Source organism: Diadema antillarum, unplaced genomic scaffold, assembly GCF_040938485.1.
Source record: "Diadema antillarum isolate AM-2024a unplaced genomic scaffold, OU_Dant_1.0 seq00000546_RagTag, whole genome shotgun sequence".
Classification (NCBI taxonomy): Eukaryota; Metazoa; Echinodermata; class Echinoidea; order Diadematoida; family Diadematidae; genus Diadema; species Diadema antillarum.
The window spans coordinates 1786532-1802939 of record NW_027271492.1 but is presented as its reverse complement, the minus strand read 5'-3'; the positions used below and the strand labels follow the sequence as shown (position 1 = coordinate 1802939).

The window sequence follows — 16408 nt, the reverse complement described above, 5'->3', positions numbered from 1 at the left end:
GGAATAAGAATGATTTCAAAATTACAAGCATGAAGACATAGCAGCTTCTCATAAGAATGCAGGATTGGGTACTCATGGAAGCAGAACAAAATAAGAAAGCGTACTACATAAATTCTACACAGGTGAAGCTGTTAGCAAAAGGTATTGTAATGGTGCAATTGTAATGGTGTAATTGTAATGGCAATGGTGTAAAGGTGCTGTGATTCAGCAATTGCATTAAAAGAGAGCAGTGTCAAAATTGAACTCATTAAGACAATGAGACAAGAAATCACACTTATAGACAAATTTGGGCAAAAAGTATTATTAAAACTTAAGAGAAAATGTTAACAAGGCCTTATAAACAGGTTAGAGGAGCAGATAGGAAGAGACTTAGAATTATATATTGTGGTAAGTGCAAAGAAAACCTGTTTTGATTGATTAATTTGAATTGATTTTGCATTTTTTTTCAAAAAAAGAAAGAAAGATGATGTGCATGTTTCTATTCAAAATGGAAAATTTGGATTGATACACTTTTATACATAGTATTAGTATATATAGTCCTACATGATTGTAACAACATAGATCCATACATTTGTAAGACACTTTATAACCTTGGAAATAAAAAAATGGAAATAAAAATGCTGCAAGCACCATCTTCTCAAGCTGTACATTGATTTTGATATTCAGGCTTTATTGACACAAGTCATATACTGTATGGGCATCTAAACATAGGCATAAAAACATACAGCATGGAAGAATGGAACAATTACAAACCTGGACTGATTTTTCAACACAATTTGCCCAAGTGTTCGGCCCGCTTTATGTTTAACTGCAAACATAATAGTTATAGAAATGAAACAGTAAGATCAGAATTGTGCAGTCAATCCCAAGGCAATTTCCTTCCACCCTGCCCCCCCCCCCCCCCCCCCCACTGGACCAAATCCTCTGAAATTAGCCAGATTCTGCAGCTTTGCCCAATATCATATTTCTTCTCCCCCTTCCATTTGATGTAGATTGTGACCTCACCAAATGTCTCGGAAGGTTGTTTCTGAATCAATAAATTTAGAGAGAACTGTGCATATCCGCTTCAAACTGCTTTCTGTTAACCCATTTCCGATGAGAATCTAAAATTCCTTCAGACTCTTTACAGGACTAGACAGGTTCATATTAACCATGGCTTGAATGATTAGAGACATGTTTGTATATGACAAAAAAAGGGAAAGAGAGGGAGAGGGAGAGAGTGGTGCATCTGCCCCCCCCCCCCCAAGAAAAAACAGTTCTCTGGGCAAATAGCTTCCTTCAGATATAATTTCAGCCTTGTATTTCAATCGATATCTTCTGGCGCGCCAAATACTTTTATGGGAACTTCACGTATTTGACTTTATCTCTTTATCTGCAGTAAGTAGGAACAGTCTGCAACTATATATTTATGTTTGTGTGTATTTCTGTGTCATATCAACAGAGAGATTTTGTTGTTGTTGTGTTTGTGGTGCTAATACAAAGAAACTGAGGATTGTGGTGCCGATGTAAGGAAAGTTCTGGGACAGTGTGAGTCAGCAAGGAAAATAACTGGCTGAGAACTCTGATTTTCAGGGAATTGTACTCCATAGTTAGCTAGTTATGAGGCAGAACAAGTTGTACGCATCCACAAAATGACTTGGTGGTTGCCAAGTTTTCGTGTCTTTTTTTTTTTGTGGCATCATGTCTAGTCTCACCTTGAGGGCCTCCCACAGTAATGTAAGAAGTGCTCAAGGCACATCCGTATGCGGCAGGGGCTGCATTTGAAGGAAGTGGGTCTCAAATTTTCATTTCATGTGCGAGATGTACCGTGGTACTCAGATCGCTTTTCCAGCACAGCAGTAACACTGTTCCACGGTAGCTTAAATCTGCACTGTGGGATGTGTAATGGTGTGGATTATAATGGTCTTGTGTGAGTGGAAGATCTATACCGTATATCCCCCCCCCCAAAAAAAAAAAAAAAAAAAGAAAAAAATTACAACAGGACACTGCACAATGATAACTCTAAAAATAGTGAATCAAAAAAAATACAATTTCAGGGTATGAAACTATAACTTATCGCCCACCTCTTACAGAAAACTCCATCCGATTTGCTTCAGTATTCAATGAGGAATGAGGAGTTTTGTAGAGCATGTCAGAAATCTCTTCCCTCGAAGTTCTGTCCATTGTGTTCACACATTACGCAGTTCCAAGAACATCAAATTCAAAGTGCCTATAAACTTGGAAGAACCAGACCCATGACATGCTTGTTTGTTTGTTTGTTTGCTTTTATTTCTGCATTCAATCAGATGCAATTTGAATACAAACTTCAAAAAGTACAAAGACAGAGAATAACAAGTGCAGTGAAATAAATCGATAACAGTACATAAATAGATACACATAGGCGATTGCATTGAGCAATGTAGATACACAGAAACATAAAATAAGATGTACAGTATTTTTCAGTAAACAACAGAGATCATTGAATGCAGGAGACCACCATGCGTTACAATGATCCACATATCTCTGTGACCACTCAACCAAACTGAATGGGGTTTCTGCATAATATAGCTAAGATGTTATATTTTAAGACCCTGAAGTAGCATTTTGACGGTTAAATCATATTGGAAGTTATCAATGTGAAAATCCGAGTGTTATTTTTTTTTTGGGACGTACTGTACTTTGGAGTGTGTGTAACTATTATGTGGATTATGATATAGTGTGAATGGAAGCTCTATATTGTGATGTGTGTGTAATGGTGTGGATTATGGAATAGTGTGAGATCTATGCTGTGATGTGTGTGTAATGGTGTGGATTATGGAATAGTGTGAGATACTATGCTGTGATGTGTGTGTAATGGTGTGGATTATGTTATAATGTGAGTGGGAGATCTACTCCATGGTGTTTGTGTAATGGTGTGGATAATGGTTTTGTGTGAGTGGGAGATCTACACCATGGTGTTTGTGTAATGCTGTGGATAATGGTACAGTGGGAATAGAATATCAATAGTGTGGTCGGTGTTATGTGTGAACTATAGGATATAATGTGAATGGAAGAAGGTACCATTACATTACCACAAACATTCAAGATATTCTCTCATTCTTGTCCAAGCAGGTTTGAGAAAAAACAAACTTGTAAGCAAACAAACAAAAGCAAAAAATTTAACAAACTATACCTGATATTCTATATGCCATATATTTTTATAGCGAGTCTAAATTTTCGCGAATCGGGACTTCCCGATGATTTCGCGAGTGGTTAAATTCACGACCTTGAAGTACAGTACTGAACGGAGAAATGGATACGTGTACGTCACATTCATATCGGGATCAGAGTCATTATTTTTGCGTGCTTTTAATTTCGTGAATAGCACCTGACTCGCGAAATTTGTGAAAATAAAAACCTCACGAAATATTTGGAGTATACAGTACTAGATGCACGATGCAGCAGCTCTACAACAACTCTTTATTTACAGTGGCTTTGATGGGTGTATTGTAGAAGGTCTTTGATGAAAAAAAAAAGCAAACTGCCCTCAGGGGAAAATCCATGAACAAGAGTCAATGATCAATGAAAGATGTTCAGTTAAATCCAGCAAGCATCATTGAAACCTATGAGTGTCTATTTAAACAGAAAAACTTTATGAAAAAGTTGGTGTCAAGGGAATATTATGTATAGTTGCTGGCACTGGCACATTTCTCTGCATTTTACTCTATAAATTTGTCCTCACGTTGGAAATTTGGGATAGATTGCTTGAGTGTCAGCGCATGATGCACATGACCTAACCATTTTCTTGTTATACCTGATCAGAAACATTTTCTATGCCTGAGCGAATGATTAAAATACTTGTCAATGCTTGTCAAATTACCACCAATATATGTGTGTACTTTTTGCTGTCAACAATGTCAAATATTATTAGTGCTGGCATTCTCTAGGTTACCATGGCAATGGGCAGAGTGGAAGAATTTCAGTTGGTACTCACTACACTTTACCATTTTTGTCTTTTTTTTTTTATTTTCATGGGAAGGCTACAGATATTTGCTCGGTGAGCTTCACAGACATTGTTGACGTGTAATGCCTCGCTCTTTGAGTGCACAAAGTGATGAAAAGAAAATTGTTCATCTTGCTCTGAATCTTGGATTTCGATGTGTATCATGCTTGGATTGATCCCAATATAAGAGAGGAAACCTCATTCCTTGGGAAAAAAAAAGTGGTTTGCGATTGATTGTTCATCCAAGCCCGATACAGAATGAAAAGCTTGACCTATCGAATTGCTGAGCCCAAGTTGTTCAGACTGTGGCTGATTAGTGCGTGCATCAGGGGTTGAGGTGCTGTGTAACTTTTGATGGTTGTGGGATGGGGGATGGGAGAGGGGACCGAAGAGGGGAGAACTCTGAGAAAACTGCTGTGTACACTAATAGCGAGTCTAAATTTTTGCGAATTTGGACTTTCCGACGATTTCGCGAGTGGTTAAATTTGAGATCATGGAGAACTGTATCGAACGGAGAAATGTGTCCATGTGCATCATATTCGTATTGGGATGAGAGTTATTACTTTCGCGTGTCCTTAATTTCCTGAAGAGCACCTGACCCGTGAAATTCGCGAAAATAAAAACCTCGCAAAATATTTGGCGTATACAGTATACAAAGCGTAGTTCTAGTGTCATGTCTGATATCCTAATGCATCCTTACTTTAATACCCCACCCCACCCTATACATCATATGAGCCCCGAACACAAACCCTCTCTATTGGTTTTATCTGAGCATAATTTCAGATGCCTGCAACATTAAAGTAAAAAGGCATAAAGTTAGGAATAACTTCAGTGGGTTTCTGGTTACACATTGAATAGTGTTTATAGGATGGGAAGAAGGCATACAAATAAAAGAGCCACTTTCTCCACGCCTGTGCAGAAAAAAAAAGCAGTCGAGAACTTACTTTCTCTTATGAGTTCACAGCAGGTTTTTTTTCTTTCTTTCTTTTCATGCATACCTTCTTCCCAAGTATGCATAACTATAGATCCAAAGTAGAGATATGTAGGAGATGGGATGGAGAGAGAGAAAAAAAAGTGAGGGTAAGGGGAGAATGTGCATCGAAGAAGGGGCCCCCTACAGTTACTTTCTGAGAATATATAGGAGGTTGAGGGCAATGAACCTGATTCGTGCAGAAAAATATTTGATAAGAGTGCTTCCTGTGCGTAGGATGTGATGTATAATACAGGAAGTTATTTCTCTCACTCTCAGATGTCTTTCCCACGTTTCCTGTCAAGAATGACTGAGACATTCATGTATGTTTGAATAGGTATATTTTCCATGTGTACAAATGGATTGATTTTTTTTTTTTACTTCTATTTTGGGCCCACTACATATCTTTTATTTTCTGTCTACCATAATTACAGATTTAAAAATTTTAGTGGCCCAACAAGCCCACCAGACAAAAGAGTCAGTGTCAAGCCCAATGCGCATTATACGTCATGTGATATTGTATGCACTTATCATACATATGTGTGTCTGCTTTTGATTATGCAATAAACTAGCCGAGCCCAGAAAATGTCCGAGGTGCTTGAAGTGTTCTACTTTCAAACCCTCATATGATACTGCATAATGATTATATTCCGTCTCTGGAGAGTATTGAAAGTGGAGACATTGTTTCTGAAGTCTGGTATTTGTGGCATATATATTGAATGTCGCACAAATCACAGTGTCACATTTCTGAATATGCTACTTCAGGGCCTCGTTTCATAAAAAAAGTTGATATTATAGCAACTCTTGCTGGAACGGCAGTTGTCATGGTAATGACAGGAATTCAGCTTCATGATTGGCTGTTGCTATTGGAAGTTGCCATTCCAGCAAAAGTTGCTATCCTAACATCTTTTATGAAATTGGGCCCAGGACTTTTGATCTTTCCTCTGAGTGGATGAGATCGTCTCAGACTATGTGTATTTACAGTGTACCTATGTTGTTTCTCACTCCAGCTTCAACCAAATGGGGCAAAGAAGATTCAATATAGAGAGAGAGAGAAGAAGAAAGAGAAGGGCAGAGGAATAAAGTGTTGAAAGAGAGAGAGAAATAAAGAAGAGGACAGAGCTATGAAGAAATAATAAGAATGAGGCAGACAGGAAGAGGAGAAAAAGAAGAGAGTAGAGAGATAATAAAAAGGAAGAAGAAATGAAAAAAAAAAGAAGATGAAGTGATGAAAACACAGGCAGAAAAAATAGAATTAGAGAGAGAGAGATGTAATAGGAGAGAAAGAGAGGTTGCCATTGTAAAATGAAAAAAAAAAAATTGACGGTATTAAAAAGAAGACGGTATTAAAAAGAAAATGATAAATGAGGAAATATTTCTGCTGGTATTATAGAATTCATAGACCTTGTCTGTATAGTATTAGGGTGGTTGGTGTATATCAGTTTGTCTCATCCTTTAAAGGATGTCTCTCGGTAAAGAATATACTGGAAGTGATGCATCAACTTCGGCGCTGTTGACAATTTGATGCCCCTTGCCGACGTGGTTCAGGCATTTTGCGCTGGGGTCCCACTCAGTGGCAATTTTTTCCGACCGTGTGAGGGTTTTTCTCTTCTGCCGTTGAGTGGGATCCCTCCAATTTGGGGGCAAATAAATCCCCGTCTAGTCGTAGCGACACCCAAATTACGGCGCAATCAGAAGTTGATGGCGCCCCGTCGCGTGCGATTACGACGGGTCGACACGAAATATTAAACCTGTTTTCCCCCTCTTTTTCTTGCATGCCCTCCTGTTTGAATGCATTGTTGTCGTTCCCACGGAGATGCAGTATATTTTGCTGATCATTGTAGCAGCTGTATGTAATGTCTGGGATTGTGTTATTGCAATTGAAGTTGTATCGCCATTGATGATGGCAAAACTTGGAAAGAAACTGTGTATTTGAGAGATGTAGAAATTTATGTTTTTAACTGCGCTGGAACTGCAAATCCTCTCAACACCTCCTTTTTTATTATGTTAATACTGCAGCAAGGAAGAAACCATCATACAGAATATTTTGTTGGCTGAGAACCAGAAGGGCGTTATCACATTTTTTTTTTTTTTTTTTTTGGAGTTATTGGTATCACATTCTAGAGCTTGATGTCCTCTACATTATGGTGTCAATCTTAAGTAATTTCCAGTTTCAGTAAAATGTTAAAAGTCAAAACCAAAAGGGTGCTATTTTGCCCAATATTTGGAACAATGCTTTAAATATACATTGTACTCACTTTTGATTAAATAAGCTTTTTGTTTCATGAAAATTGATTCTTTAATTTTTATTGATGCTCAAATCTTTAATGCAATAGCGCTTCTTGTCCAGATTTTAAAGTTATGCTGTGTCTAAACTACCTTTATCTTGTACATGCTTGACTGCATCTGATTTTCCTCAAGATTGTGCTCAAGATTGTGATCAGTTTTCTTATACTTTGCAAGTTTTCTGGAGTAAATTGAGAAAATAATCTGTCATCTAGAGCTTTGACAGTCAAGAATGTGAAAAAATAAGGGTATTGATCATCAGCAACTTTATGTGGCTTTCGTGATGATGTAACACATTCACGTGTATCCTAGGATCATATTTCTTTTCTGTCTGCCAAATTTCTTTTTCTTTATTGGTGATAACTCTTAAGACTGATGGATAATCAAGTGGGGACTGCAGTGCAATCCCGTTATAATGAACACTGTTATAACAGAATTCTGGTTACAACAAAGTAAAAATTCATGCTTCGACATTATCCCCTCTATATTTTTATTGTTAATTTTTTGGTTAAGATAACAAAATTTGAATATAACGAAAGAAAACTGTCGGTTCCCAGGACGTAGTATAACAGGGGTTGACTGTATTATTTACTGTACTACTCTATGTACACTGTGACATTCATGATACATGATAGACCTGCAAACACAAAAGCATTGCTTCAGAGTAAGGCCTTGTGCTGGTGGCTTTTGCACAGAAATGTATGACGAGGTCATAAATGCAAAAGAGGTTTACGACTTTTGGAAATAGGTTATGAACTTATATCAGCTCTGATTGACAATTTTACGATCTTCCGCACACATTTTTTTTTTTTTTTGTGGGGGGGGGGGGGGGGTCGTCAGAAATGTATGCCGAATGCAAGCATTGCTTTTGAGACAACCAGGTTTATTGTCTTATGTCAGTGTATTGGAAATATCAATTTCCTGCATCATTCTGATTTATGAAATTAAAGAAATTTGAAGACATACATTCCAACACTTCCCAGAGCCAGCTGAAGAGTTGAATGTATCGCCTTGATACATGGTACTTGTATCATTCAAATACTTGGTCATCATAAATATGTTCCCACTTATGACCTGGTACCAAATTATTCTATTCATGTGTACATTTTTTTATGCACATCTCAAAGCAAAGCCTGAATGCACTCTATATGTATTAGTTGATGCTATGTTGGGCAAGCTATGGACAAGCCTCATGCAGGTTATCTGCATTGTTCATTGTATGGAGAGGGCGTGGGGAGGACATCCAGAAAAAGCTTGGTAAAATCTTCCAATATATAAATGTTTTATCCTCTCAGGAAAAAAAAAGTACTTTTTTTCGCATCAGTATTTTTTCCTCTGAGGGAAAAGTTATTCTATCCACCTTTATGTACTGAAATCATTACAATTTTCAGAATCCAGTTTGTGTGCTGTAACTTGCTATGTGGGGCAAGGCTTGTTCAAGCTTTCTTGATGTTTTGAAAAAAGCCTTCATTATAAAGTAATGTGTAAAATGTGAGTTTATTTTGTAAACCACCCCCGTGACATCATGAGATTTAAGTAATCGATCCAGCTTATGCTTCATGTATTGATATCCATATACCCCCCCCCCCCCGCCCAGATCTTTAATTTTTTTTTTTAAATACATCAAGTGGCGTCTATGTACTAGTATTCCAGATGGGCGATACAACAACCTTGCAGCTACTTCTACTTGAAGGGTTTGTTTGCAAAAACCGATAATTCCATTTTTGAAGATTTCGAAGTACGATATCTGTCATAAAGTACAAAATAATACCTTTTAAATGATATATTGGTCACTACATATAAATGTATATTTTTGAAGTTATGGTCAAAAGAAGCAAAAATTTTCTTATTATTCTCTTTATTTTTCTTGACCTTTAATCGCAATTATCTCCATTTGGCAAATATGGACTTATCGGTTTTTGCAAACAAACTCTTCACTTGCATTTCAGACAAGCTTGGAAAACTTTTTCCTGAAAAGCTGTAGCCATTAAAAAAAAACTATATATGGCGCTAACTTTAAACACAATTCATCTCATAAATTCACCGAAGTGCCTAGTTTCTGCTTCTTCTTTTTTCTTAGAAAAATGCATTAGGAATTTGATATAATAATTCCTTAGTAGTGATGACAATGGTCTCATATTTTTTCTTTTGCTCTCCTATCCACAGTTTGCAGTTTTGTTGTCCACAAGCGCTGCCATGAATTCGTCACATTCACCTGCCCGGGTACAGACCCTGGGGCCGACTCGGACGTAAGTTGCCCACACACGACTATTTACCGCAAACATTTCTTGTGTCTTCTAAAACAGGTGCATGAGATAGAAGTGCCCAGTCATGCTTAAAAGCTCGTTGGTTTAGGTAATTATTTTGAATGTGTGTATGTGTATGTGTATGTGTATGTGTATGTGTGTGTGTGCATGTGTGTGCATGTACTGTATGAATGTGTGCTTATGTGTCTGTGTGCTATTTGGTGATTCCATGAAAAATGAAATGTGTGTCTCAATGGTTACCCTTGTTAATTTCAATTTCCAAGTGCGGAAATTTTGATTTTTAAAAAGGAATTATTTTTTGTAACATTGTACAATGATACCAATTTGAATTGCTGTTTTCTTATATTATTTGAATGGAAATGAATAATTTCTTACTGGAAAAAGAGAAATAAAAACATAAAGGATCACGGGCATGACACCTCTGTTTAACTGTTCAGGTCTTGCTATATTGTTAGTAAGGCCAAGGACTGAGGAGTCATTATAGCGAAAGAAACTAAAGGTATCTTGAGTGGGTTAAACTTCCTTGTCGGTCTTTGCTTTTACATAAGGCCCCCCCCCCCCCCCCCCAAAAAAAAAAAATGTTTTGGCGTAACATGAGATTTTCAAATAGGGTCGGGCGGGCGGATTTTTTTATTTTTTTATTTTTTTTGCTACCTGTATTTTACGTGTAAAACTCATATTTAACAAAACCCCATTCGATAGAGAGGGTCTGTTGCATCCAAAGTTTGTTATATCACCGGTTTAAAAGCAGTCACGACATACTGGTCAGAATACGAATGAACAAATTCCTGGGCTAAATCACCCAGCGCCACTGACAAATTGATTCTCCGAATAATATTAAATAAAATCTTTGAACCGGACTTGCCAGTCGCCGACACGCTGTACTGCGCGGCCATTTTCCGACACCAGCTGTTGTTGCTGTTGTTGTTTTTAATAATTCGCAAACCCGTATCGCACCCTCTCTCGGTAAAAACAATGTATTTCCTCTTTTTTTTTGTGTTGAAAAGTTCGGGGTCGGGGTTTTTTTTTAGAGTCGGGCGGGTTACGCCAATACAATGATTTTTTTTTTTTGCCTAAATGTAACTTACCATGGATGTTTGCATGTGGGACTAACTAGGTTTAAGAAAAAGACCTTAGTTATCAGTACCAGCTATAGTGAATATACAAATTCAAGGACAGCATACTCATAATAATGACCATTGTGACTTGACATTACATGACCTCAACTAAAGAAGGTTTGTTGAAATTTTGAAAGATTTGTCAAAAAATTTTGCAGCTACCCAAACGTGTGTGTACATTGTAAATAAAGATGTTAATTGTATTGTCATACTGAAGTGGCCTTCTTTATTCATGATGATATACAGTGTATTTAAGTAAATAATGGAAGAGTTATGGTATGAATTTCATCTGGGTTGTTGATGCACACACTGGCATTTAGATATGAGAACTTGGAATCTTATGATAAATACTACAAAGCTGCTAACTAATACGTTTTTGTGGCGTAGAGTATGCATTTCTTCATCAGCAATATAAAAATATGTTTGTGAAGTTCAAAGAAATATGTTTGTCTTGAAATTGATTTAGCATGCCTTGTATTGTAAGTGCAATTATCCCTTTTTTTTTCTTTCACTGAAATATGAGTGTTGACTCAGAATTATATTTTCACTGTGCTTCTGCATGTTTTATTTGTTGTCTTTTTTTCTCTTGGCTGAAGAGGTTAGCATCCCTAATTATATCTCAGGAAATGTCATTGACTGAGAAATTACAATTTTATCACCGACTCAAAACAAATGAACCGACCAACCAACCAAATAACAAACGAACATCCTGATATTATCATCATGCCCGTGTATAAGCGCATATCTAAATTACCGGCTCTAAAGGGGTGTGAATTGGATCCTGACGACAGCCATTGTCGACAACTAATCTACCTTGACATGCTGCATCAACTGGCTACAATGTACCTTCCGTTGTACAATTTGTATCCCCATTAAGGTAAAATGTGTTAAGACACTGCTGGTACAAGCCACTTTGATTAAGTTTTTTTTCCCCTTTTTTTTCAATAGCTGTCACAGGTGATATTACTGCCTTGTGAGCAGGTACGTCGTGCTGCCAAGTTGATCTAATGCAGCAGTGATAATTGCCATTTTTGTAATGACTTCGCCAGACTCGGCTGAAGTGCTCTGTACACTGAATATTCATGCATGACCAGTCAAGTTTTACAGGTGGAATGGGGGGGGGGGGGGGGGGCGGACAAAAGGGTTGGTTAAATGAAAGTGGGAACCTTATGAATTGTGCATGCAGGCAGGAGAATTTGCAGCAGAAATATTTTAATCATAACTTTCATCAACAATTCATCTAGTAATTTGATAATATCCATGCCTACTGGATAAGCGGAGCCTTAAACCAAAATAAAAGGAAATGCTGTAGTAAATTGTACTTGAAGCCACTCATACAGATGTAAGCAATACATTCTTATTCTTTCTGCTCAAACTACAGGTGTTCTCCTCGAATAAACTGTGGTAAATGTCAAGTGAAATTTAATTGGGCCGCTCTCTTACCGCTATCACAAAGTTGTAGAGCATATTAACTAGGATGTGCCAGAAAAAGAAGTGTACATTTCTGTACCTTTGTTTTTTGGTCCCATCACACTCATTCAAATAAGATACCACATAACAAATTTTAATGCAAGGCTTAGGCAATAATCTTGTTTCAAGACAAAAACTTTGATAATAAATCTTGATAAAGTATTGTTCATGTTTATGTTCAAACAAACCAGCACAGTCCTGCATTATGTGTATATATTTATTTTAGTAATTTGTGGCGTCAGTGGTCTGAAGTAGGTTTATCCTTAGCATCAAGTGGCTGGTCGTCAAGATGAATAATGAATAGGAAATTTGCATCAGCATCAATTTCTTGACTGACCATAGACACCAGATTTTCTGAAAAATGATTTATGGATACCATGAACATAGAATGTCTTTGTTGACTGATTTTTTTTTTAAATACATTGATTCAGTGATAAGGTCTATATAACCTTTATTATGGTGTCAGACTGAGGTTTTGTCCTCGCAGCCAGGAGATGTATGATGATGAAAACCTGAGTGCATGGTTAGGCCAATAAAATACAGGAGGAAATTACAATTTGTATTGTGGCTTGGTTTTGTGATCAATCCTTTTTTGCTCATTAGAGTAACTTATTGGAGGGTACGCAACTGGGCCAGACAAAACAACCTGTAATGCACAGTTACTTTTACCAAGTCCTACCAAACAAACGGCACACAGGAAAATAAAGCAATAATGGTATGCCACATACCACTGTACACATTGTTAAGGCTGTTCATTTGTTAAAATTCACATCAATCATCCGCGTCATGGCAACATTAGAGTAATAATGTACCTGATTGCTGTTTTGTGGCTGTGCTTGTATTAGATATGAAAAAATGATTCTGTGGCTTGTTGCTGTTGTTGTTGTTATAGAAGATCAGCTATTCTCATCCTCAGGAGTTTTGACCAAGTTTAAAAGTGATCTTGCGTGGCGAACTTTTAGTATCATTCCCAATATTACCCTAAGTCAGATATCTTTGGTCTTTTTTTGTTTTCTTCAAATTGTTTATTCCCTTACGAGGTCTTTGTCTTTGAGCAATTATGTGTTACAAGGAAACTGTCTTGTGTGTGCCACTCGGAGGAGAAAGATTGATGGATTTTTTGTGAAGTGTTTCCTTGTATTTTAAACAATTCAGTGCCATATCTTGGAACTATATATGGGAGAATTCTATACTGAAGTCTTCCCAATTCCCGAATGTGTGAATATGCAACAAAGAGATAGAGAATGAGAAAGAGATAGATAGATAGATAGAGAGAGAGAAGAAAAGAGGAAAAAGTGAAATTTAAAAAGAAAGAGAGAGAGAGAGAGAAAGGGAGAGAAAAGAAAAAGAAAGTGATAGAAGTGTGATATAAAGTGATATGTTAAATGTAATGCCTGACACTGTGACAGAAAAAAAAATATGATCAGAAAGGGGGGGGGGGATAAAACATAATGAGAGGGATATAAAAGAATGAAATAATCAGTGCATTACTGCATTCTCTGTTTGTGCAGGGTTGTCAGTCCATGATATATACTCTAATTCTCCTTCTTTTGTCTCTTTCTCTCCCCAATGTGGCAAATATTTACCCATTTCCTTTTTCTCGCTGTCATGGTTTTTTGCACCCCGAAACTGGAAAAAAAAAAAGCAACAAAGATCTCGCTCTACTTTCAACCCTACTTACGTCAGCAGGTTTGTGTCAGCTTGGCATCTGACTGAAAAGTATTGAGTGATGCTGCCAACACGACCACAAAACCCCAGATCTCATTTCGGGAACAGAGCAAGTTTTTTTTTTTAAATTTTTTAAATACTTTTTTAAAGATACATATTAAATTCAAACAGGAATATGATATTGATTGATGTGGACTGCCTGTTTGGGAATGTGAGGCAGCAGCTCAAATCAATGCTGTATGTAATGCATCTATCACATTGGTTACTTGTGCTCTTTTTCTCTCTCTTTAATAAAAAAAACCCCCCAAACCAATAAAAGATATCTTTGCAGTGAATGTAGAACTAGTAACATGCTTTGTGTCCTTGATGATTAAATCTGCAATACACTTATAATCAGAATGTGATTCCATATTTTAAGGATGCAATCTGTCGTTATATGAAGTTGTCCAATTACCCTATTCGCTGGCCAATTTCTGACTTTGGTGATGAAAAACAGAAATAAAAAAAATCCAAGAGATTTTGTGCTGACCAAAACTTCACTACATATACTTTTGTACATTTTTTTTCTCTAGTGTAAACATGATATATGAGAAGAAAAATAAAAAAGAAACAGAAAGAGAAGAAGAAGAAGAAGAGGAAGAAAAAGAAAAAAATTGTGTTAGTACTTGAGTGAAGACAGCCCAATGTGTTTGTATCTTGGTTTTCAAGATTCTCAGAGAAATGTTTTCATTCTGTACAAATTTGATTGCTGTAATTTCATAGAGCAGATGCCCCTCAAATGCCATGGATGGTACATATATTGATTGGTGCGAGTTCCACAAATATGGCGTTTCGCTGCCATTTCAAGAAATGATGTCATACATAACGTGTTGACAAGGTTTTTTTCTTCTTTTTTTTTTCTTTTGAGTGTAGGAAAAAAAGAACAACTCAAGCAAATTGCTACAACTCAATAAGAGTGGTTGATTTGGTAGTACACTTCATTAACCATACACGAGAATGATAGAAATATGCATTAGCAATCAACCTGCATTGGCTCTCAATTTTACTGCTATGGACTATTTATGAAAGGGTTGAAAAAAAATCTTGTAGTACTAGAGGCATTTTGGAGGGAGAATGAATTAAATTTTCTTTCAAAAGAGTAGTCAGTTTTTCTATAATCATTGATGATTAGACCTACATGTACATTCCTCAAGAATTACTGTTTGATCTGTTGAATTCCTTTTTTTTTCCCCTTCAGTATATGCCATCTCCATTCAACTGATTGCAAAATTTTCCAGTAAACAGGAAAATTTCTCAAGATAGTATTTAAAAACCTTGATGGCTGTGGAAAAAAAAAATCCTTTGCTTTTTCGGCCAGTGCTGTTAATATTCTGCATAGGAATGAAGCCTTTTAGCCTTCTTTTATGAGTGTTTTTTCTTCATCATTCCCCCCCCCCATCCCTCCTCCTCCTCCTCTGCTGCCTCCTCCTCCTCCTCCTCCTCCTCCTTCTCCTCCTCCTCCTCCTCCTCTTCCTCCTCCTCTTCCTCTCCATCTCCCCTTCTCATTTCAATGCCTTACATGAAGAGAGCTGCATTCAGACTCATAAGAATCTAGGGAGAGTTTGTATTTGTTGCATCTGACTGTACATACGTGGTAAATGCATTGAGGAGTACCTACCCATCCAATAATTCATATTTTATTTTTTTAGCTGTTCAGTGGGAGAGGGATTGGGGATGCAGTCACACTGTAGTGGATTTCTCTTTTCAGAAATTCTTTAAAAAGAGTGGACATTGTCACTTTGTGCAGTAATGATATACACAGGTTCAGACTTGATATCTGATGGAAGCAGTGCACATTCTGACGTTTCAGCATACTCTGAATTGTTTCATTGCAACTGAATCGTTTGTTATTTCAACATCTCCAACACTCAGATGTAATATGTCTTCTTTTTTTAACTGTGTGAAATCAATTTAATAGGCCAAATAATAATCAGTAATGTAATCGATGAAACTGGAAATACAATGGTGATGGAAGAGAGAGAGAGAGAGAGAAAAAAAGAATTGATCTCTTGTAGAAAAAAAAAGTGCTTTGAGAATTCATTTGAATAAAGAACAACATTAAATCCTCTATCTTATGTGAAACCTTACACCTCCAATGTACTGTAAAACATGATATATTCGCGGCATGAATTTTTCGCGAATTGGAGCCGACGGCCTTTTTTGCGGCATGAAATTTTCGCGAACTGCCACTGGCATTCAATGCATATAGTGTAGACAAGAACTTTCGCATGCATTTTAATTTCGCGAATCTTGGCGCTCGCGAAATTCGCGAAATTAAAATGCACGCGAAAATTCCTCGTTTTATAGTATTTTTGGACCAGAGAGAGTAATTTGAATAATTTCTTGTCTATGCTGCCATGAGGACAGACAAACCCTGTGTGTCTCGTGGAAGTTGGGATGCTGTGGAACATTTGTAACCACCACAACAAAAGGATCTTAAAGTTGCTGATGGCTGAGGCGAGAAAATCGAATTTGAAGTCAGATCATCAAAATCTGTCCAAATAATTACATTTCTGTTTCTGGCATAATTTTGTAGTCTAATGTACTATCTATCATGTGCCAAAATATCAAAGCTAAATTATTCCAGGAAAGGCAAGAAAATTGCGTTTTCTGGGCCATGATTTTCCGG

General features: G+C 37.0%; 1 protein-coding gene across 2 annotated transcripts in view; it reads left to right on the top strand.

The window, feature by feature from the left end:
- The window catches only part of LOC139734745 (protein kinase C), a 247772-nt gene that overhangs the window by 62530 nt on the left and 168834 nt on the right, over positions 1-16408 (top strand). For both annotated transcript variants that reach the window (XM_071645542.1, XM_071645543.1), the window contains exon 3: positions 9384-9466. In XM_071645542.1, the coding sequence (XP_071501643.1) occupies positions 9384-9466 (83 nt within the window). The remainder of the gene's footprint in view (positions 1-9383; positions 9467-16408) is intronic.